Below are 22,832 nucleotides of genomic sequence, written 5' to 3' on the forward strand. Positions count from 1 at the left end.
TTAAACCTTCTGGGGCTGACGTCAGGGATGACAAGGCTCCGGTGCTTGAGTATTCGCTCGGTTTTATTCAAACGGCAGAGGTGAAGTACAAACTGTAGTTACAGAGCGATTTGTTTCCTTAAAAACAGTTTGTGTTGTACATAATTCCAAACAACTTGCAAAACTAAGTTGTTGAACAGTTTCACCTAAAAGGCTGGGGTTTGGTTTTAATCCATTTAAAAAGGGAGCTGAATGAAAGGAGTCAGAATTAAAAGCGGTTATATGTATTTTCTCCACTCTAAAAGGAGGAAAGTGAGGATGCAGGTACAGATAGTTCACCCCAGATTCCCATTGTGAGGGCTCTAAGCTCCTAGAAATATCCTCAACTCCCAATGCAGCTTTTCCTGAACCATTAGTGGGTCGTTTTACCTGAATAAAATCTGAAATCCTAAGGGAAGTATCTGCTGCACCTGGCTACAGCTTCATGTCACACTGCTTCTAGGTCAGAACACAAGTATCACATTAAATTTACATGACAAAAATCAACAGAAATAGGGTCAATGCATCCACGGTAACCTCTCCTGTCCTAAAACATCCATTAGACTGAAAAGAACGATGAGAGTTTCATTTAAATAGCGTGAATTTAAATGTTAGAGGAAAGGGGCAGTAAAACCGAAGCCCACGTTATCATTGAACAGAAAGTCGCAAGTAACGATTCTAGTTCCCAAAACAAACCCCAAATATACAGGTCCTTTAGTGTTCCCACAAAGACTCTCCTACAGGATGGGATTCATTTTGGTGTAGAACAGAAGAGGGAGGATCGCTTTGCTGCCAGACTAGAAATCAAAGACAAAACCACAAGAAGCACTACCAGCATTGGAGCAGATAACTTAAAAAGTGTCGTGTGAACGATCACTACCGGTTACATCAAAAATATGATACATTTACTTCTTTCATCTCTTAACATTATAAGATAGAGGCTGGGCAAAGTGCACCAAAAAACTGATGCATGATAGTTCCAATACGTTAAACAAAATGTACTATATTAGAACATTAATAGTTAAAAACTGATGGTGACTTCTCCAAATTCAGATGGCTTACCGCGTCCTAGAAATCCTCTGGAAAAATGAATTACCAAGTTCTGACTTCACCTTCTTTCACAGTATTCCAGGTGATGAAAACGTACTCCTAATGGAGAGGTGAAGGATAATTATTTGCTATTGCATTTCAATTACTGTAACAAACTAGTGTCACATCAGCAAGATCGCCCAGCAGTGTCACAAAGCGTGTCCCAGTTTCTCCACCCAGTGTTTCCGCTCTAACAAGTCACTCCAGCACCCACCCGGCTCCAACCCAACACTGACCCCAATGCAACCCCCCTGTGCTAATGGAGCTAATGGTTTATTCACCCTCTACCAATTATTCATCTTGATTCCCATGTTTGTAGAGTAACATTATTGTAAAATCTAACTATCGCAGCACTGGCGTTGCTGGTTTAGTTTCTAGGAAGAGCGATGGATCCAGGTGCTGCTGGATTTACTATACATTTTAATTGAACAAGTGTAATATACAATTCATATTTGAACATTATGCCATCCAAGTCCACACAATGTCCATCGGATAAATCAATGTGGTGTTGCAAGAAAATACACGATCTGCTTGAGCTAATAAAGTTCCTCATCACGTATCCGAGATAGATCCAATGCTTTTTAGTATCAGACTGAAGCCAGAAATAACCAAGTGTGCTTTATGCAGGTGAGCATTCTGACAGTATTTAATGGTTTGCAGCATCTGCTTGTCGAGGCCAACCTTCTTCCTCCACACCAGAATCATATTCTTCCTCAGATGAATCTTTAGTGGGAGCCCTATAATTAAAATGAACTGATCAGATAGTTTAAGTACAGTTTCTGCAGCTTATGGTCAACATGTTACCCCAGTGAAAACTGCCCTGACAAGCATTCGCCTCCTGAATGACCTTCTGAGCTGAAAATGATGCTATGCAGACTACTACCAGTATGCACTCTCATTACTGAGAGCTAAAAAGCTGTTGATTTCAGTTAAGTCATTTGATTTAATCAATAAATTTTGTATTTCCAGCAAATATGGATGGTGGTGCTCTACAAAATCCTGTAAATCAGCCATCAGTGTAAGTAATCAGTCTCTGTAAAGCAGGATACTCTGCACTTCAACTATCCCCTTTGAGACACAAGCTTCAGCACAGAGAGGAATACAAACCATGTACCTCAGTGGAGGAAGTTACCCCCAAAAACTTGTCAGGGATAAAAACCAAGCCAGAGTTCCTCAATTTCAGACCTATGCTTTTAACCTGACCCATTCCCTCTCAACTCCATCTTTTGTTCACTAAGATCAAGTCAGTTTTGTATTCCTAAATCCAGATATTTTTCCCCGTGCTTTCAGCATTCCACCACAACCTTACCACAATATAGCCTTTACAACATTAAATTAAGAGCTCAGCAAATCAGTAGACGTGCCTCTGTGGCTTCTTTCTTCTTCATTGCAAAAGCAATGGAGAAGAAAACTGCAGCTGCCTGCATAAAAATCAGCCTCAGTGACAGAAAGGAGTAGGTGAAAGGAAAAAGTTCAATTTCAGGAATTTCAGTAGAGTCACAATTAAACTTCAGCTTTTTACTGTTAACTTATGATGCTTATAATTCACTTCTATTTCTACAGGTATACACACACACACACACACACAAAAGGCTTAAAGTAACTCCATATGCAAGTTTATTTTTACATTTCTATTTAAACCCTAATGCAATACAACCCCAAATTACCCCGAAGCCCATAGACAGAACAGGCACTAGTTCAGTTGTGTGCAGCATACAGAGACTTGGATCCCTTTTAGGTTGTGTGCATGGGTTGTGTGTTTATAGGCTTGTTCCTACAGCAAACAGCAGAATACCTGTCTAGCTGTATCACTTGTCTGCTCTCAAACATCTGTTACGGTTTTACCTAATGTATCCTGGCTCTTTTTTGCCTTCTACAACATCTTTGTCAACTTCCACGCATACAATGTCAGAATTGGGCACTTCAAACATGGGCTCCAGTAACAGCTTCTCCTACAAGAAAACAGAAGGGGCAAAATGTGAGTGTATATCATGGCAAATATTTCTTCCACATAACAATATGGTCAGGAAGTGATTTTCAGAGCTAGAGAGTTTTCTTGGAAGAAAAGACTTATTGCATCCCATGTAAGACCCACAACTAAGAGAAGCTGTGACTGAAAACTGTCATGTTTAGGTCCATATACAAAAATGTAAGTAGCTTCATTTACTCAGCATGAAAATTTACTCACCATTATAGATCGAAGGCCTCTTGCACCAGTTTTTCTGTCCAGGGCCAGTCTGGCTATAGCCTTCAATGCATCTTCAGTTACATTTAATTCACACTACATAGAGAAAAATGGTAAATTTATTTGTTTCATTTATAACTCAAGAGTGGGTTGACTGAGACAATGCAGGTATTACTGAAAATAACAGCAGTGATTTACTTGTTACAGACCAAAACAATCAATGTTTTAAGCTTCAGCTACTCTTTGGTTTTGACTAATGTTACCAGAATTTACTATGTCCCTTTATCTCTACAGTGAATGAATGGCTGTCAATGCCTACTAGGCAAGGTCATGGATGCTCATTTGAACATGAACATCAAGAGCAGCTTAACTACTTTCAGATGACTCCCCCCACAAGGACATTTGCCCGCTGTAAGCCAGTCAGGTTTGAACCAGTTTGCTGACTTTTTCTTCCACAGTGGGCAGCAGAAGCGATTTCAGCTGCTATTTTAGATCACTTCAACACTGTATTTATCAGCAAGAACACTGAAGAGTCCCCTAAGAAAAACTTCAAACCTTATCCATGCTGAACAGGGCCTGGTACTGAGGAACCACAGCATTTCGTGGCTCAGTAAGAATCCGTACAAGGGTTTTCTCGTCCAGGCTGTGCAGAGGAACCACCACGGGCAAACGTCCCACAAACTCAGGAATCATGCCAAACTCAATGAGATCCCTGGCTTCCACGTGACGCAGCAAGCGATCCTTCTCTTCAATTTCTTCCTGGGGATCAGACTCCCCACTGATATTAGCAAGATCAGCAGCTGCTGCAGCCCTTCTGCCTTTGCCCATGTTAGCTGGTGTGCCAAATCCCAGATACTGCAACACAAACAGGTTATGCTTATAGAATTATAATAGTTACAGTTTTTCAATGTAACTAAATCACTTTCTATGTGCATTAAAAAAAAACTGGAGTGACTGATTATGTCATTACATACAGAAATTACTTTCAGTAAAATTACACCCCTTGCACAGTTTCTTACAACATTTAATTCCCTCAGTAAAGTATCAAGACACCAGCCTAACAGCAAGGTTATTAACACATCCTCATCAGTTTACACATCCCAGTGACACTAAAAAGGGCTCTTCAGATGTTAAGCAAATGAATGCAAGAGTGCTTGCACGAAAAGCTACCTGAGTTATCATAAAATGTGGATTTCGGTCACCCCTCTTGCTAGAAACGGGGTGCGCATATTGTCAGAAAGCTGCAGGCACAAGAGCTCTATCCCCAGACATGAATACAGAACACAGTGAACTGCATGACTCTAACTGAAATCCCATTACAATTATAGAATCATAGAATAGTTAGGGTTGGAAAGGACCTTAAGATCATCTAATTGCTACAGCTATTTCACATACTCTGTCTTTAAGAAACACTGGACATTGCAGCAGCATAAGTTTACCAGGTAAGCAGGGACAGCAAGTGGTCCCCCAATGCCTTTCACCCTCCCTGTTTGCATATGCTAAAAATCTCTGTGGAAGCAGAGATCACTGCAAGCTGCTTAAGCCTACTAACAATAGGCTTGTTCTTCCAGCCTACCTTTCTTAGGCTTGACGTCAGGTACACAGATAACAGATGGAAACCCCCTGCTCTACGAATATAGTGGGTTTATAAATACAGCACAACCTTTAAGAGTCTCTACTGTGAACAGTAACTAACACAGTAATTTTTCACTTCAAATACAGCCTGATGCACTCACTTTTTCATTCTTCCTCCTGCTGATAATTCTGTCCAGACCATTAAAAGCACCAGAAGCAACAAAGAGGATGTTTGTTGTGTCAACCTGCACCGTTTCTCCACGTAGTTTACGAGAATTCTTTTCTGGAACGTTTACTATTGTGCCTTCGAGTAACTTTAACAAGCCCTAAGGAGGAAAGAAGACATAAGCAATAAGCAGCATAATATAAGGCAGCACACCAGCCTGTGCTTTCACAGAGGTACTTGCATTCTTTAATCCCTTAAGCCTTTATAGTAACAGCAAGTGCCTAATGAAATTAGTTTTCTATATGATCCCTCTCAACACAGACAAAAATCCTCCTTTACTGTGACTCCCATGTACATTCTGAGCTGTACTTAGCAGTAAGTTGCTTTAAGGGTTTTGTTGAAACAAAATGCTTTCTGTTCTTGCCTACATTATGCAACTTTGCCATCTGAATGCTGCAAAGATGCTTTTCAATGAAAATGTTTCTATGAAGCAGTCATGAGTTTTATTTTGAATGAAGAGGAAAGACGAGGGTTTCAAAAGGCTAATAATTAGGGTACTATAGAACTGTGACTCTATACACCCCCATGCCATCAGACATACAACAGAATGATATACAGACTTGTTGAGCTGTTCCCTTACAAAGGAAAATCATTCCATGGAAGTACTCACTTGTTGAACACCTTCTCCTCCAACATCCCGTAACTGATGAATGCCAGGAACACTGCCAATCTTATCTACTTCATCCAGAAAAACAATTCCTGCAGTTACAGAAAACGGATTTAAGGAAGACTCCACTTTTTAAGAGAAGCAAGCACTTACACATAGGGAAGGGAGAACATGATTTAAGACACCAGGAGTCTGTTCTAATTCTATATTATAGGTTACAAAACATACACAATCTTGTCCAACTATGGACAAGAAGAAAAGCTACATGATGTGCATAGAGCTCTCTTCAGGTTTGTTATTCCCGATTTAAAATTCAGGTACATGCAACAGGAATACCAATTACAGAAGTACTGGCAGTCTCATTAGAGCACTTAAGTGAGTTTAAGAGACTATGAATGAACTTCAGAAAACATACTACAGAAGTTTACCTTGCTGAGCTTTCTCTACATTGTAGTTGGCATCTTGGAGGAGTTTTGCAATGACAGATTCAATGTCTTCACCAACATAGCCAGCTTGGGTCAAGGTAGTACAATCACAGATGGCAAAGGGTACATCTAGGCATTTAGCTAGAGTCTGAGCCAGCAAGGTTTTACCTGATAAATAAAACCTGTGTGTTACAAGCACTACTTATTTCTCTAGAGCACACAAACCCAAGTATTTACCAGAGTTATCATTACTGTTATTAGATACTCTTAATGATGCCAGCATGCTCATATATTCATATAAGAGTATTTACCAAAGCAGCTAGTTTTCATAAGCAGTGTTTTTTTACATTGGCAAGCTGCATTTCTCAACTAAACTAAGAGTACATGTTTGAGGTAGCTTGAAATGCACACAGTATCACAAATAAATCATCACACAACAACAGAAACCAGAATACATGTACTTGCATAGATTAAAGATTAAATAAATCAGGAGTCCTTTGCAGACATGCAGGGTACAGTGCAAAGTCCAACTGCTCCTGCTTTGAAGTTGGGGAGAAACAGAATTAAAGTATTATTTAGTGAATGTTCTCCCAACTAGCCTGAAGAATGCTGTCACCTCAGCACAAACACTCCCACCTCTTATGGACATACAATTATCAGTTCTCTTTTAACCCCCCTGCAACTCATCTGTCCCAGAGGTGGAATGACACTTTCTAACTGCAGCATCTCAGCTTGCCATCTAAACACAGAAACTTTAAAAAGCATTACAGCTGAGTGAAAGTTGCACTTTTTAACCAGGCAGTAAGGAAAACCACATGAGTGGAGCTCCTTCCTTTTCAAGGCCATTTTGCTCAGCTTTTTACTGTGGCATGAAAGCACAAAAAACCCAGTTTGGAATCCATAGCTTAGCTTTTTTATACACCAAACTGGAATAATCACAAAGAGGAAAATCATTCAACAACAACCATTTGAAGGGAAAATCTGAGACCTATCAAACCACACAGCTATAAAATACCTGATCCAGTTGGTCCAAGCAGCAAAATATTACTTTTTTCAAGTTTTATGTCATCATTGGGTGAATCTAGGACTTCTCCTCCCCGTTTTTCCTGAGGTATCTGCTGGTTCATTTGTTGCTGCATTGATGCTCCCAAAGCATTACCGTGTGGACTGATGCCAGCAATCTGCAGAAGCTCTGAAGAGGACAAGAACAGAACTGTGTGAGCACCACCAGAAGCTTTAATGCAAAATAAAAGCTTGGTGGTTCTTTTTAGTTCTGCAAATCTCAAATTCTAGCTATAGAGAAGTTAACAGAGAGGACAGCAACAGAAATATGGCACAATTATTGCAAAAACATGAGTTTCAACTGTATTTCTGCACAAATATATTTGTATATATGAGAAGAATTATCTAAAAATATTCCTCTCCAGTAAAAAAAAAGAGAAATTTTCAGTCCTTACAAATTAACTCATTTTAACTGTAGTTTTTAGTATTATTTAGAACACGAGAAGAAATGAACCCAAAGTGTTGAACTCTATGATGAAAAAGTACAAGAACAGGTTTACTGTGATAGGTACAAAAGAAGGGCACAAGTCTCCAGACTTCAAAAGCTGTCTTACTTCAGTTAAGGTTTTGGCCCTACACAGGCACATGGAGACTGAGCTGGATTTTCTTCTTACAGAGCAGTAGTTTCAACTGGTTTGCAGGGTAGAATTTTAAAGATCAAGCAAACTGGTTTGAAGAGCTGGAACTGGGATTCCAAACTGATCTACACTAGGCTAAGAAGTTCAATAGCCAGCAAGAGTTCTGGTGGACTGAAAATAAACATAAGTGACATCACTCAGACAAAAAAAGAGGGCATTCTGAGGTTCAAGGTGACAGTGCCTTTTAAGAGTGCAAATACCCTGCAGTTGCCTAACTTCCCTTATTATGTATCTTACATGATACTCTGTGTGGTGTTACTAATAGAATCACATCTCAGATAATTCAACTTAACTTTGCTCTACTGAGAATAATTCTAAGAACAGGTAATTCTTTAACCAGCTTCATAAAAGGCACTTTTACAATTTACCTGCTTTCCAGCTAGAAGCAGATAAGGAAGCAAATCCCAGTCAGCCCTTTTAAAGCCACACTCAATGCCATCAATTAAATTTACTCGCAGAAGAAAAGCAAGCAGGATTTCAGCCAGCATTTCAAGCTAGTAGTCAGTAAAGACTATTCTGCATGAACATGAAAAGAGTAGATATTGCAGAGGAGGACATGAGGAGAGAGTTCACTTACTTGTAAATCTGTACTCATCCTCCCGTCTTCTGATTTCTAATTCTAAGAGAGAGGATGAAAACAGTAATAAATATAAGTTGATAAAAGCTTAGAAATTCTCCACCTCTTGCCCTCTTCTGAATACATCTCATCGCTATGTATGAATGCATTTCTAACACGAAATCCCCACACAAATTAGTTTTTACTGCTGCCAAAATTAACCCAAACCCCAACCTGCTTTTAAACTGACAGCAAGTTTTCTGCTACTTAAACAAGCAACAATCTACTGCCTCTGGTTAGATTTTAGTTTTAAAACCACTTACATAACAGGGGGGAAACTGCAGTAATATAATTTTGCTTAAAAAGGCTTCCCTAAACTCCCATATTCAGATCTGAGTGTTAAAATGTAACATTCCCCGTATTTCTAAGTACTGTTACAAACATTTTCTGCCAGTCCCTCTGGTTATGCACCATTTTATCTCCCTGTAGAGGGTCAGGAACTTCACAGTGCCAAGTACACAACTACTCTATCATTACCAGAACAGTGCTATTCATGTTCCCCCCTCAGTTAAAACACTTCTTTATATAAACTCAAAAGCAAAGCAGATTTCTGTTTGCTCAGCATACTGGTTTTTTATAAGAGAATATAAAACACCTTAAAAAATCAAGGTACACTTTGAATCAGAGACAGTAACTTAAGCCTACTTCTAAAAATAAATTAAGATCAACATAGCTACATTCTTACTCAGTAGCAAAAGTACTGCCAAGAGTAACTCCATCTACACCTACTAGATATGGAACAATACTATGGTGACCAACAGATGCTGCCAACAGCAGCCAAGTGAGGTTGGAAACCCAGCTATGCATCAAATTACCTATGCAAAATAGTATCTTCATGATCTGCATTGTGGCTTGCTGATTAAGCAGCAGATTTACTGTTAAGCAGCAAATGAGATTAGAAAGTAAAATTTAGGAAGCTTGCTTTCTGAAGTTAAATACCTAATAATACATGTCAGTAAAAAAGCTAAACATTTAACACAGAAGGCAATACACATGGCAGCACAGACCTTCTGGATTAAAGAAATAACGTAAGTTCATGTATAGTAAAAATTAGATTTAATAGAAATTCCTTTAGATCATGTCACTTTCAGAACATCTAACATCAAAGTAAAACCTTCCTCAGATTCCTTAAACCAGGGCTCTGACATGATAAGTTTGATTTGACCAGAAAAAATATCAATCACACAAACCCCTTGGTGTTAAAGAAGTCTGCTTTTCAGCTTCTGCTTGCTGTCTCAGGTTAGCTGGGATATTATTGTAGATCCTCTTGTAATGATTGTACACAGCAACCGAAAGCACCTTCTTGGCAAAACACTGACCAACAACGTATTTGTCGAGGTAGTTGTAAATCTGAAAAATAACTCAATCTTAGTAACACTTTAAATCACCTTGCAGCAGAAAAAACAGTATTACTGTGCCAAAGATGGACTCTGGGCTAAACCAATCACTACCGAGTTAAGAAACAGAAAGCCAACAATTAAAATACAGAATATATTCCTGTTGTTAAGTTTACTTAAAACCCTGGAGCTCACACAATCACACTGTGTCTCTCAGTTCTCCCCTACTAATATTTAAACCCATTGTCATTTTCACCCCAAATTTGTAAGAAAAGAAAGGGCAGCCTACCCAGGAGCTATGTGCAGCTTCAGCAACCGCTGCAATCCACTAGAACTGAGAAATACAATAAGCTCCCCCACTACTCAGGAGAGGGAAACCAGATGATTTAAGATGGGTCATGGCCAGAAGCTAACCAGCCACAGTTCTCACTTAGAAACAGGCCAAATCCAAGGGTCTGCAGCTAGAGAAGGAAGCTGCTAACATAAGGGATATGCCAGGAGCAGGAAATAAAAGGTACTGCAGCTGGTGAGGGTTGAGGTTAGCCTCAGGGTCACAAGGAGAAAATTAAGGTACTGGACTTCAGTCACAAGATGAAGGCAGGGGAAAAACAAGCCCAACTGCTTCTATTGGATCTACCAGTTTCCTTTATCAGTGCTCTGCTGGGTCACATAGCCCCGAAAGGTTTAATCTTGAGCTAATCATCTTTACTGTTTGTTGCTCCAACCATTACACACCTGATGCAGATTAAGAAGCAAAACATTCCACCATGCTGCAATGCAAGGAAAGGCTGGAGGGACATTAAGAACCAAACCTTTTTCGGTGGAGGCGGTGGCTTCTGCTGGAATGCCAATTTCACAGCTTCTGCTGCTGACTCGGGCTCTTTAATGATGCTCTTCTTTGTGTCCGCCTCTGACAGTACAACGAAAAAATGGTGACACTTTTCACACTTCACAAAGCGGGTGGAAGCTGCAGAAAAAGTAAACCAAAACAGAAAGAGGAATTGTTTAGACATCATTCATTAAACTGCCCCAGTTGGGCATACATGGGACAAGCACCTGTAAGACAGCACAGCACCTCTGTGTTTACACACTTCCCCTTCATTCACCTTCAGAGCTTTAAAAGCAATCACTGGACCATGAAATTCAACACAAAGGGAATACAATTTGCTCAAAAAGTCACAACTCAGGGCAGCAACCAAACAAGAGATAAAAAAACAAACATCTATTTCATACTTATTCAGCAGCATGTATTATTATAGCATAAGTACATGTAGTACTTATTCTACTACATGTAGAAGAGGAATCTTTACACCTCAGAGCAGTGCAAAGTTAATGAAGAGTTGTTCCTAACTCTCAAACTAACAGGCAAAAAAATGTGGTTAGGGGTAAACTACTCAAGTGTGGGGAAACAATCTACAGTCTCAAAGAGAGCAGGTTCAGGGAAGGAGAGACATAGCAGCTCCTTGACTCTGCATCCCACTGCCTGTGGAACACAACACAGCACGCTCGAGTCACCTAAACCCAGGACGCAGTGTGCAGCAGGATCATACAAAGGGCTGTTCCCAAGCAGAGGCAGCTGTGGTATGCAACAGATGAGCAGGACTTTGATGTTTTGCAAGATCTTTTGCTTATTTATTTTTACTATCAAGAGGAGAACAAATCTGTTTCAAATTCCAAAAGCCAACCCCCCCTCCACTAACTTTGTGAACTCTGTCTCAAGAAAACACGTTATCTGCAGAGACTGGCTTCAAGAGCCTGTAAGCCAGAACTTGTGCTACTTGTGTTATCCTTTGGAAAAGCAAAGTTGAAGTAATGGAAAATAAACAGTAGGGAAGAATAGATTTGCCATTCAAAACAGATCTTTTCTGACCATATTACCATGCTATTAAATGCAAATCACATGCAACAGGACTGAATTAGAAGTAAATGTAGCGAAACATGAAAAACTTGCATCAACACTTCTGAAATCATAAAAACTTCTTAGCAAATGCCCTGACCAGTGTAGTAGCAGCTGATTTTAATAACAGCCACTAGCAATAAATAAGCTGCTTATTTATAACTTGTTGCTGCCTCCCATAGAGCTGGCATCAGCAAAGAGGGGTTTCTTTCAACCCCTCACACCTTATGACTGGGTAAATAAGACCAGCATGTTCTTTTAAGAACATAGCACACAATACTATGACCATCACAGCTTTATTAACTCTACTCCAAAGAAAATCTGCCTAAAGGCTGGCAAGGTCTGCTGGCATCCTTCCAAATTACCATTATCTGCCTGATGGGAACAGGGTAGGGAACCACCTGCCTGCACTCACCCCACTCACATAACTGTTATTTAGCAACAATATTGTAGGGGAAAAAAGCCCAAACTCTCCCTGAATGGTCACTCAAAACACCTCTGATACTCCTAGTGACTACAGTGCCACAAGGCTGCTGTCCTTCCTTATGCAATGCTAAAAGTCAGCTTTATTAGTCAGCTGACTGCTATAGTCAGCTGACAGCCACAAGAAATTTGCCCCTTAAAGATCCACAAGGGTGGTTAACTAAATAGAAAATAAAGAGCAGGCTGTAAGAATACTATTGTACATCTTTTATACAGTATTTTTTCAATGAATGATGTTTTAAGTACACTTCCATCAATTATCCCAAACAACACAAATGAAGCATATTAGAGATCTTCTGACTTTCAGCAAGACCAATTAGAATCCCAGATCGGTTTGGAATGTAAAGGATCTTAAAGCTCATCCAGTTCTAACCCTTGCCATGGGCAGGGACACCTTCCACTGGAGCAGCTGCTCCAAGCCCCTGTGTCCAACCTGGTCTTGAGCACTGCCAGGGATGGGGCAGCCACAGCTTCTCTGGGCACCCTGTGCCAGTGCCTCAGCACCCTCACAGGGAAGAGCTTCTACCTAAGAGCTCATCTCAGTCTCCTCTCTGGCAGGTTCAAGCCATTCCCCTTGGCCTGTCCCTTCTGGCCCTTGTCCCAAGCCCCGCTCCAGGTTTCCTGCAGCCCCTTTAGGCACTGGAGCTGCTCTCAGGTCTCCCCTTCAGAAGCCTTCTCTTGTCCAGGCTGCCCCAGCCCAGCTCTCTCAGCCTGGCTCCAGAGCAGAGCTGCTCCAGCCCTGAGAGCATCCCGATGGCCTCCTCTGGACTTTCCAGGTCCACAGCATCTATGGTTACAGAGAAATATTGATGTATGCAGAGCCTGGGGAAGACTTGGTTGTCAAAACAGAGTCATGTAACTGGCCAGTTTCTATCATCTACACAGCAATGTGGAGATAAGCATCAATGAGTTTTAACAGGGGAAAAGAAAAAAGATAGGAAGCTTGCTCTAAGTGTAAGGAAACCAAGCTTAAGTTCTACTCCCTCCCTAAAACCAAGCATTCAAAACTGCAAACAACTCTACTATTCTTAAATGCTGGCACATTCTTTTAGCAGACATAAAAGCACAGCAAAGAGCCTCCATGTCAAGTTACCTTACTGTTATAAAGTCCTCTGCAAATATTTACCCTGTGCTAAAATGCAAGTCAAGAGTTATTTTTGCTTCAGGCAACTTTAACACAGAGGTTGCATTTGCAGAGAGATTTGTGAAGTTGGCAGGAGCTGACCTTGCCAAACAGAAAGGCTGAGTTTTTACAATACATACAGGAAGCCAAAACAATTGGGGGATTAATCTTAAAAACACTTGTTGAGATAATGGGCTGCTATTAAACTTCTATAATAACATCAGGAAAAAGAGAGTAGGGAAATCCACCTGTGGAGGATGGGAGCTGACTTGATGGTGTCAGGTGGAAGCAGTAAAATCAGTGCTTAGACAAGGCTTTTTATGTAGGTCAGCTGTACAGCTATTGGATTTCACTCCACATCTGAGGCTCACATCTTATTTCAGCGATCACAAAACTCTTCTCACAGAGCCTCACAACACAAAGCAACACAGAAACTGCTGAGAAAGTGTGTCCAAGCAAAATTCCTTTTGGCTTGCATCATACTGCTCCTTAGCTGTTAATTACTGGAAAACCATTACCAAGCAAATCCATCTGTTTGTGAATACAAAGAGAAGTCCCACTGAAAACAAACTCCACTGACCAGCCTGTACCGCTGCCACTCGATGGCAATTCATTCACTAATAAATGTGGCTTTTAGTCAGTATTTTGTTACCCTGCTTCTCAACAAATGTCTGAAAACCCCTACTGTTTAGAAACAAATATTTCCCTTTGGCTTTAGACGTTAACTTAATGTTCTGCAGTTAGCCATTCAAACCAGAACTGAAAGAATTCATCATTTTTTCTAACTATGCAAAGGCTTATCTGGAAAATCAAATTACAGCATGTTTAACACAAGCTGCAACCCATTCATTTTGGGCAGAATGGGACAGAGATCTCTCTTGTTAGTTTTTGCTTTCTTCTTTTTAATTGTTTTTAAGATTATTAGAACTTTGTTCTTCTGTTCTCAAGTGCTTTAATATGCTACAGTTTGGCTGGGAAGCAGCGTGCTCCAATGAAGAGACTAAACCAGAAGACAGGCCCATGACTCCCAGGGTTTCTGAGAAATCAGAGCAATTACAGTCTTTGGTTGAATTTAAGTTACCAATTAACAGAGAACTGAGGACTGCTCTTAAGATGACCAGAAGTCTGCTCTGCTCCATTGCCTGGTGACACTGGGCTTAGTTTGAACTAGTTAATAAGACTCCTTTAAAGGCTGTAAAATCTTTAAGCATCAGAGTAGAACATGCAAGGAGGAGAGGAGACATATTCAGCTATTCAAAGGGGGCTTCCCCATATTTTGACTTTCAAGCTCCTGAGAGATCTGACTGGCTGCAACACCTTTTAACAAGTATAAAGCAGGTTTCCAGTCCCAAGTTCTTACAGGTTTTGCAGTATCAATACTGGTGAATTTGAGATTGATATAGAGGCCATTTTCTCCCATAATGTTAGTATGGATGAATCCTCTTCCCAAGGAAGTTTTCTTAACAACATATTAAATCACATCTCTGCTTTCCAGTGATACACTGTGACTGTTCAATGGTATTTCCAGCTAAAAGCACAAACCCTGGTAACAAAGGGAGCAAACATCAGTGAAGTGAGAGAGTTTCAAAATGTCTCTGTCTACTCATGACTCATCTGATAAGAAGGTAAATGAGATTAGAAATCCTTCCATTGATTTCAACCACACATAGTCCAGGGAGAGGCCAACACACTGAACATCACACAGGATTCTATTTCTGGCTCCATCAATTCGTGCCAGGTTTTTCAGAGAACCTCACTGCCTATAGTTTCAAACAAACAGAAAAAAAACCTTATTGTTTCTGGGTAAAAACAAAGAGTTGCTGAGGACTAATACTTGTATCTAACATAAATATACTGTTATTATAGAATTGTTTATAGAATGATTCATGATGTTTGATCCTTTTGCTTAAATAGCATTTTATACAAATAACAGCAAAAAATAGCACATCCGCTCATTATTTTCACCCACTGCCACATTAACTGGTGTTGAACAAGTTTCTGCTGACCCTGTCTTAAGCTTCTTAGTGCACAAGTCTGATCATGACTTGCTGCTTCCTCCTTGAGCCCCATCAACTAACTGGTATTTGCTTTTGACAACTATATTTTAAGCTGGTCTCATTAGCACTGAAATAGGGAAAAATGTCTTTCAGTCTGATTAAAGCTAAAGCATAACTGGCATTTATTTGGACTGTACTTCAGAAAAAGTAGCTACTGCTGCTGGACACCAAGTATCTGACACAGCTTGGGTTTTCCATTTGGACTTTCTAGCTTCCTATTTGGAACGTATTATGGATCCGATTTTGGCATAGATGATTATTCTAGGAAGTCATCTGTTATACACTAATTCCTCTGCTGGGTAAGCACTTTGGTTAAAGTACATGCAGCACTAAAGTCTTATTAGTTAGTAAACTGAAGACACATTATAAATGTGTGTGTGTGAAATAAGTATCAGTAGTTACAACAGTATTGTTTATGTGAGCATCTCTTCCATGGAATGAAACATAATGAACTACTTTAAAACTGCCTATTCAGTTGCAGTCCGAATTCCACTACCACATACCATAGGAAATCACACAGATGTACCCACAGAGACAATACACACACCAACGTAGCAAAAGTATAACAGAAGTTTTGACATTGTACAATTAGGTAGGTTAACAGTTAGCTATCAGAGGATGTTAGATCACAAATACACTCTTATCTGTGTCTATTTAATAAAGTATTGATCAAAACTTACACACAAAGGTCTCCACGTGTGTGCACAAATCGCCACACTTCGGGCAGCGCAGCTGGTTCCCTCCTTTCCCAGAGTTTCCAGAGCTGGACTTTTTACCACTGCCCTCACTGACAGATTTCTGAAACAGAATTCCAGACAATTAGCCACCGACAGTGGAGCTGTTACATGAGGCAGTTACTGGCGTGTTACAGCATCCAGTAATATGAATACTGCAATAGCTGGATGACAAAATAACTACTGCCAGGATTTGGTACTGTCTTTGAAAACTAAGAACACAATATATACATTTTGAGTGCTCACACATCTGCATTTCCCAGGTATGCCAGTTTTGGATCCCCATGGAAGAGGCATCCCATATGTACATTGACTGGCACTAGAACAATAACAAGCTCAACAGTGTCAATAATGGTTTAATAGTATATTTCAATGCAATTTATTCTAACCCCAGAGAAGAAATCATACTTATTGATAGGGTAATTTCATTATCACAACTGTGCTGACTCTAAGGGTTTCTGAAGCCACAACTCCTCTCGTGTCCTTGACAGCTGTAGCTACACTGGCAGATATAGAACAAGCCTCTCAAATTGCTTGGAAATACTTTATTTTTCACTTCTAAAGCAGAGTTCCCTGTCAGAGCCCTACTTGTCTTCCTCTGTGTTACCCTGCCTAATGGTGTTGAAGGTTAACACAGTTTAAATGAATATCCATTGAATGCCTTCATCATTTGATACATAAAAGCTATTGTATTTTAAGAACAGCAAATACCTCTCTTCCCTTTTCTAAGGCAGTTCCCCATTTTCTTAAGCCTTGCTTACCTACTCAGGTCTCCTTATAACTCCTCCCCAAAAAAGACAATTAAACTTTATCTTCCTCCTTCATTGGTCACAATACTTTAATCTGAGCCTACAGGACACACCTGTGTCATCTGGACAGCTCCTGAGATGTCACAACATGCCACACTAAGGCAAAGTTATTCTGGTGACCTTCTGAAATCTTCTTTGCTGACTAAAGAGCAGTTTTATTCTCAGGTAATCATTTATCTGAAGAAGCTGTTTATTAACTAATTATAAAGACTCGAATAAAGCAGGAATAAAACTCACAAACTTGTCTTGCTTTGTACAACTACCAAATCAGTGCTGAAAACAACATCTTCCAATGTACTTACTTTGAAAAGCCTACTTGGGAATAGCAGGCTTTTAAAGGAAAATAGTTCTGATCTCTTTCCTGAGATCCTGAAACCTGTTGTGGATTTCTAACATTCTACAAAGCTTTTATGTGTCATTTTACACTAGGCAAAGGGACTTATAAAACTGGGAACAGCTTTATGGGATGTTTATAATGTTTGCCTGCTAACAAATTCACAATAACATTTATTTGCTCTTTGCTGTCAGTTGTAGCAATTTGAAGGATTGGAAATGTCAGGAGTTAGGAAAAATTTCATGAAAATTCTAATTGGAAGTATGGAAAAAAACTACTCATTTTATATAAGCTATTGAAAAGCCTAATGAGTGGGGACTACCTTGTTTCCATCTCCAGAACCATCCTTGCTTGCACCATCCTTTGAAGCAAAGTAGGCCGGTGTTTCTGAAAAGTTTCTAAGAGGGATTCGTCTCAGGGAACAAGTTTCAAAAGTCCCAAGTTTTCCTAAGACAGGGATGCGTGTACGGCCACAGGTGATACCTGAAATAAAAGGAAAACATGAAAATTAAACATTAAAAATCCTCCAGTTCTAATCCCAATACCACCAAACCTCAGAATTTATTTACATTAAATGGAGCACAAAGGTTTCAGCAACAGCACTGAACTCTGAACAGCCAAGTTTCAGTTACTCAGTACAAACTCTCTTCACCACCTTAGGAACCATCTTATTAGAAGCTGTTCATCTGATATGTGGCCTGGATTGTCCCAAAATGACTCAAAATTAACTCCACGTCCTCTGTCAGACAACTGGGAACCCCATTGTCTCATGAAATAGGGAACATCCCAGTTATGAAACCGACCCTCAGAGTGATAAACACAATCAACAACCAGCACTTAATGTGAAATAATTCAACCACTGACACACAAAGAGACCCCTTTGCAGTGTCTCCTTATTACACAAGAGTTACCAGTGAAGTACCTCAGCCTCATGGACTGCACCTATGGATTTGGCTTTTACTGGTGAACTCTAGTAAAAACCAGTTTCCAAGAGTTTGAGGTACCACTTGACAACACAAAGTTGTCCTGAGGAAAACTGAAAGGCAGCGTTGTATTGGCACATGCTGACAGATTGGCAACAAGTAAATTCAGCATCATCTTGACTTTGCTGGGACAGCTTCTTGCCAACATGAAAAACAAACTTTGAGCAACTAAACAGCCTCTTCCTCCTCTTGCAACAGTGGGTAGGATTACATTTCACGACTAGGAATGATGTGAATCAACATATGTCATATGCTCGAGGTTTCAACATCTCTCATGATCCTGATAAACAAGAGCCTGGAACCCACCTCTCCTATTTAAAGTGGCAAATTTCTCCCTTGCTCTCTAATCTGGACAAGAACTTTGTGACTTGCTGACAGAAGAGCTGTAGAGTAACAATGACAATTATAAACCTGCTGCTAACACATGAATTTTCTGTTAGAGAGATGAGAGAATCCTATAGAAAACTCCCCAAAACTCTTCTAAACAAGAATAAAAACACTAAGAATAGCAAGAGTCATGCAGTTCATTTGCTTTGGAAGAGGTTAACAATGAAAATTAAGAGCTGGAATTTCACTTGAAAGAGGACATTTAAGAACAGTCACCTGGCTACTGCAACAGGAAAAGTAAAGAAGACAAGCATTACGGATGAGCCTAAATTTGCAAGGAAAACTCACACAGGTTTCTCCAAAGTCACAACTAAGAGGATCATGTCGCATGAGATTTGGTGTTGGTTTATGCAGCTTAAGATTCCTCAAAGATGAGATGCATTTATTTTAAACACGACTAAAAAAGACATCTTTGGAAAATCTGTACTAGCATTGCTTTTGGCTGTAAACATGAGGGAGGAATAACAATCATTGGGCTTTCCAATCCTGCATTCCTCTGCTGAGTGCCACTGCCACACAGCAAAGCACTTTAGATTTCATAGGATAAGCTATGAAAATATCACAGTAAACTCAAAAATACTGGCTCCCTTTTGCACACAGTTGTGTTCTTTCAACTGAATCGGCAGACTATGTGTGCCAAGTGCACTCGTCAGTTGAGAATAAGCTGTGGTATATGCTTACAATGCGATAGCTGCTCTGCATAAATTGCTTCTCTTGGGGCCTCATAGATGGCTCCTTTATTGAGATTTGGTTTACCACTTCTAAAAGGAACTGAGAAAAGACCCCTTAAATAGAAAAAACAAAATATTTCACCTCCCCTGAACAAAATCCCATGTTACACAGTTTTTCTACAATACAGGGAGATTTAGGCTGAAAGGATGAAGCACTAACACAGAAACTCAAGGACTCTACCACTACGCACTGCATGTGGACTAACAATCACCAATATTAGTTCAGAGAGCACCACTGATACAGGAAAGGCACTGAAATCTGTACTGGATGGACTACAAAACTACAGTGAGTTGTGAGTGCCACGTTACTGCCTGCGCCCATCTACTGATCAGAAACACTGCAGCTGTGGGGCTTCACCTCCAGCCTTTGACAGGTCACTGGCAGCAAACCCAGGCCAGTGCTACACCCACACTGCAAGGCTCTTGTTGCTGCTGAATTCACTTCACTCTCACAGGTTAGCTTTCCGGGAACATTAAACTCATTCTTCTTCATGTGCTGAACTCTAAAGGATAAAGATAGGGTAAACAAGGGAAAAAGAAATCATGTTATTGCTACATCAGCTTACAGCTAAACATGAAAACCCCATTCCTGTGCTTATGACAAGGTCAGAGTGGTATTTTCTTGACAAAATCTCATTGTACAATTAACGAATGAAGCACTAAAGAAGTTTCCACAGCAACTTTCTGGCATAAATAAGCCCAGAGACGGATCTTTCAGAAGAAATCAACATTCCAGCCCAACACCTGGCAACTTCCACTGAATGATCCAGGCACTGATAAACATTCAGCTACACCACAGCTGACACTAGCACAGCAGTATGTGCTCACACACACCACCAGCAGTCTCCGGTGGTTGTCTGAAACAGTAAACTTAAAGGACATTTAAATGTTGTTGTAGCAGTGGCACATATCCAGGGCGTTCAGATTAGTGTGCTAAGAAATGGGAGGCTCCTTTGCACCTTATTTACCTTTAACTGGTACTTGAGGAACTAAATACTGACTTTTGGGCCAAGCTTCAAGTACCTTGGAAGAATCTATTGCCCAAGGAAGTGACAGGAAGACTGTGACAGAGGTCTCTCTGTCCCACAAGACACTTCATCAACCTGAATGATCCATGCACTCTGAATACCCTCAAACTTGTACCAACCAGCAACAGCAAAGTACATAGCAGAACACAATCTGTTACAAGAAAAATGCACTAAAATAAGGTTATTTTTAAGGACTTTCATTGGAAGCTGATGCATAAATAATCTTATTCCTCTGTATCTTAGTTTCCTTTGTTCTTTCACATCACTTTTAAATCTTAAGTTTTAGCAAGAAAAAAAATTACAAGCTTCAAAAATACACACTTCTGAAGTGAATTCAGAATGTTACCTGTTTGAGGTTTATTATTTCCATGGGTTTACGTGAGGCCAGGCAGCCTGGAGGTGAACTGACTGGTTTAAACCTTTCCGCACAGGTGATGTCACACATGTAAATGTGAACTCAACTGCAATGAGTCAACTCACCTCTTGAAGGCAATAAACCATCTCTGACTTGTCAGGCTACTGCTAAGGGTACAATTAGAATCTTGTGGCAACAGCAGAGGCTTTCAGCACAAGTTGGGGTTGGTCTGCCTTTCCCCAAGCAGCACAGGGCACATCAACCCTCGCTACCCACAAGAGCACCATAAAAAGGACAAGAGTAGGAAAGGAACAGCCTCCTCTGCTTCAGCTTCCAGTAAGTGTTTTGCTGAGTTTCATCTTTCCACCGAGTCAGAAATAATTACTATCTGCTACGTGAGCCCAAGTCTTTATGAGAAACGTTTCAAGTTCAGGCTGCAAAAGACAAGCTTTTACTCAGCTAAGCTCACTGCTGGCACTACAGAGTAACACACACTGTGCGACTGCTGCTGAATCTGTCGAAATAAGCTCTATTATTGCACTACATTTCCCAAAAGGTGTTTCAACGGGGGGTTGTTTTCCAGAACTTCACACTGTGGAACGCTGCCCTTCATCCCCTCGCACCACAGGGCTGACAACAGCCAAAGACTTACAGGAAAACGAAAGAAACAAGAACCCAACAGGCCGGGCGAGGCTCCACGGCCCCAACGAAGCCCTTATCTCCGCGCTGCAACACGGAGCTCCCCCGCCGGCCGCTCCGGCAGCAGCCCAGCGGGGCCCGCTCCCCCCGGCAGCAGCGGTGCGAGGGGCACGGAACGCTGACAGCCTGAGGCAACAGGCCTGCCCCTGAGGGGAGAGCAAGGCCGCCCCCCGCCCACCTCCGTGAGGCCCCGGTAACGCCAGGCCGCGGCGGGGCAGGACGGCGGTTACCTCTCCGTGCGGAAGGCAGCGTGGAGCCCAGCAGGCGGGCGGCGGCGGCGCAGCTGTGGCAGGCGGACATGGTGCGGCCGCGGGCCCGGCCCGCTCCCCCCCCCCCCCGCCGCCGACTAGGCCTCGGTGGCGGCGGTGCTGCGAGCCCCACCCGCGCCGTAAACACCCCCTCCCCCGCGGGGCGCCGCCTCAATGACGGCAGCACGCTGCCGCCTGCCGTCACCGCGCACGCCGCGCGGACTACAGCTCCCGGCGGCCACCGCGCGGGGAGCCTCGCTGACACCGGCCCTGGTGCCGCGCGGGGCACTATGGGAGATGTAGTCCGGGAGTGGGGAGCGGGTGTGCGCACGGTCGCGATGCATCATGGGAAACGCAGTCCGCGCTGCAGCGCTCCCCCCCCCCACAGCCTCCCTCAGGCTGCTTCAGTACACGTCGGTTACCTCAGGCGGGGCCGGCTTTTGATCCTCTTCATAAATAAAACACGAAGGAAGTATTTCCCTAGGATCGCAGAAATTATCGTTTAAAAGGCTTTTTATAACAAGGTTAAACTGAGAAAGCAGCTGAAAACTTGAGGCAAAATGGAGCAGTTTCAGGAGACTGATGAAATGACACCTTGCTACAGGGTGAACTTCAGGCAGGAAACTCCACTACCTGTTACATAGTCTATATATACTAGGTGAGACTAAATGTATTCATTAATAGTGCAATTGCTATAATTTATTAGTGTCATAATTATTAAATATATTATCTATTGCACGTAGTTTATGTATCTCCATATTAGTTAATCAAGTGTATCTTTTAGCCCTATCTCACGGAGCACGCACCTACAACTGACAGGTATCTACAGGTCTGTTTCTCACTTTCAGCTCCTAATTGTCACGTCCCAGTTAACCGAAGCTAATTGATCCCACCTGCTCTTTACAGGAATGACTCAGAGACCCGAACGATCTCCTACTGCTCTCCTTCATTAACCGGAGCCGCCCTACTGCAAACACCAGGCCGTGCTGACAGCAGATAACACACAGCTGCTCGGCTACATCCAACGGGAGGACTAAGTGTCATTTTTAAGGTATCTCTGCACAGAGGCATTAGGGGAGCTGAATTAACGCTTGTGAGACCCCCAGAGCAATCCGCACATTTAATTCTACATTAAAATAGCACTGTGAGACACCATCCCCTCAGACGCTCCCGCCCGCCGGTCGCT

The 22,832-nt window shown here is 41.4% G+C and overlaps 1 protein-coding gene across 2 annotated transcripts; it reads right to left on the reverse strand.

The window, feature by feature from the left end:
• Positions 1–45: 45 nt before the first annotated feature.
• CLPX (caseinolytic mitochondrial matrix peptidase chaperone subunit X) lies at positions 46–21,792 on the reverse strand. Of its 2 annotated transcripts, XM_034066185.1 has the most exons (14): positions 21,629–21,792; positions 17,538–17,698; positions 16,019–16,136; positions 10,591–10,745; positions 9,632–9,791; positions 8,403–8,444; positions 7,141–7,317; positions 6,129–6,293; positions 5,704–5,792; positions 5,029–5,193; positions 3,848–4,147; positions 3,296–3,388; positions 2,953–3,059; positions 46–1,844 (listed from the first exon to the last, which is right to left on the reverse strand). In XM_034066185.1, the coding sequence occupies exons 1-14, from the start codon at positions 21,696–21,698 to the stop codon at positions 1,754–1,756; spliced, it is 1,893 nt and encodes a 630-aa protein (XP_033922076.1). In that variant the 5' UTR covers positions 21,699–21,792; the 3' UTR covers positions 46–1,753. The 2 variants fall into 2 exon arrangements, with proteins under 2 accessions (XP_033922076.1, XP_033922077.1); XM_034066186.1 differs by lacking the exon at positions 8,403–8,444.
• Between the last annotated feature and the right edge of the window lie 1,040 nt (positions 21,793–22,832).

Source organism: Melopsittacus undulatus, chromosome 9 (genome assembly GCF_012275295.1).
Source record: "Melopsittacus undulatus isolate bMelUnd1 chromosome 9, bMelUnd1.mat.Z, whole genome shotgun sequence".
NCBI lineage: Eukaryota > Metazoa > Chordata > Aves > Psittaciformes > Psittaculidae > Melopsittacus > Melopsittacus undulatus.

Coding starts and splice junctions, on each gene's coding strand:
- CLPX (XM_034066185.1), bottom strand. CDS start 21,698: ATGTCCGCCTGCCACAGCTGCGCCGCCGCCGCCCGCCTGCTGGGCTCC. Junction 16,137..17,537: donor GTTCTGGAGATGGAAACAAG/GTAGTCCCCACT, acceptor ATTCTGTTTCAG/AAATCTGTCAGTGAGGGCAG. Junction 1,845..2,952: donor AAAGAGCCAGGATACATTAG/GTAAAACCGTAA, acceptor TTTTAATTATAG/GGCTCCCACTAAAGATTCAT.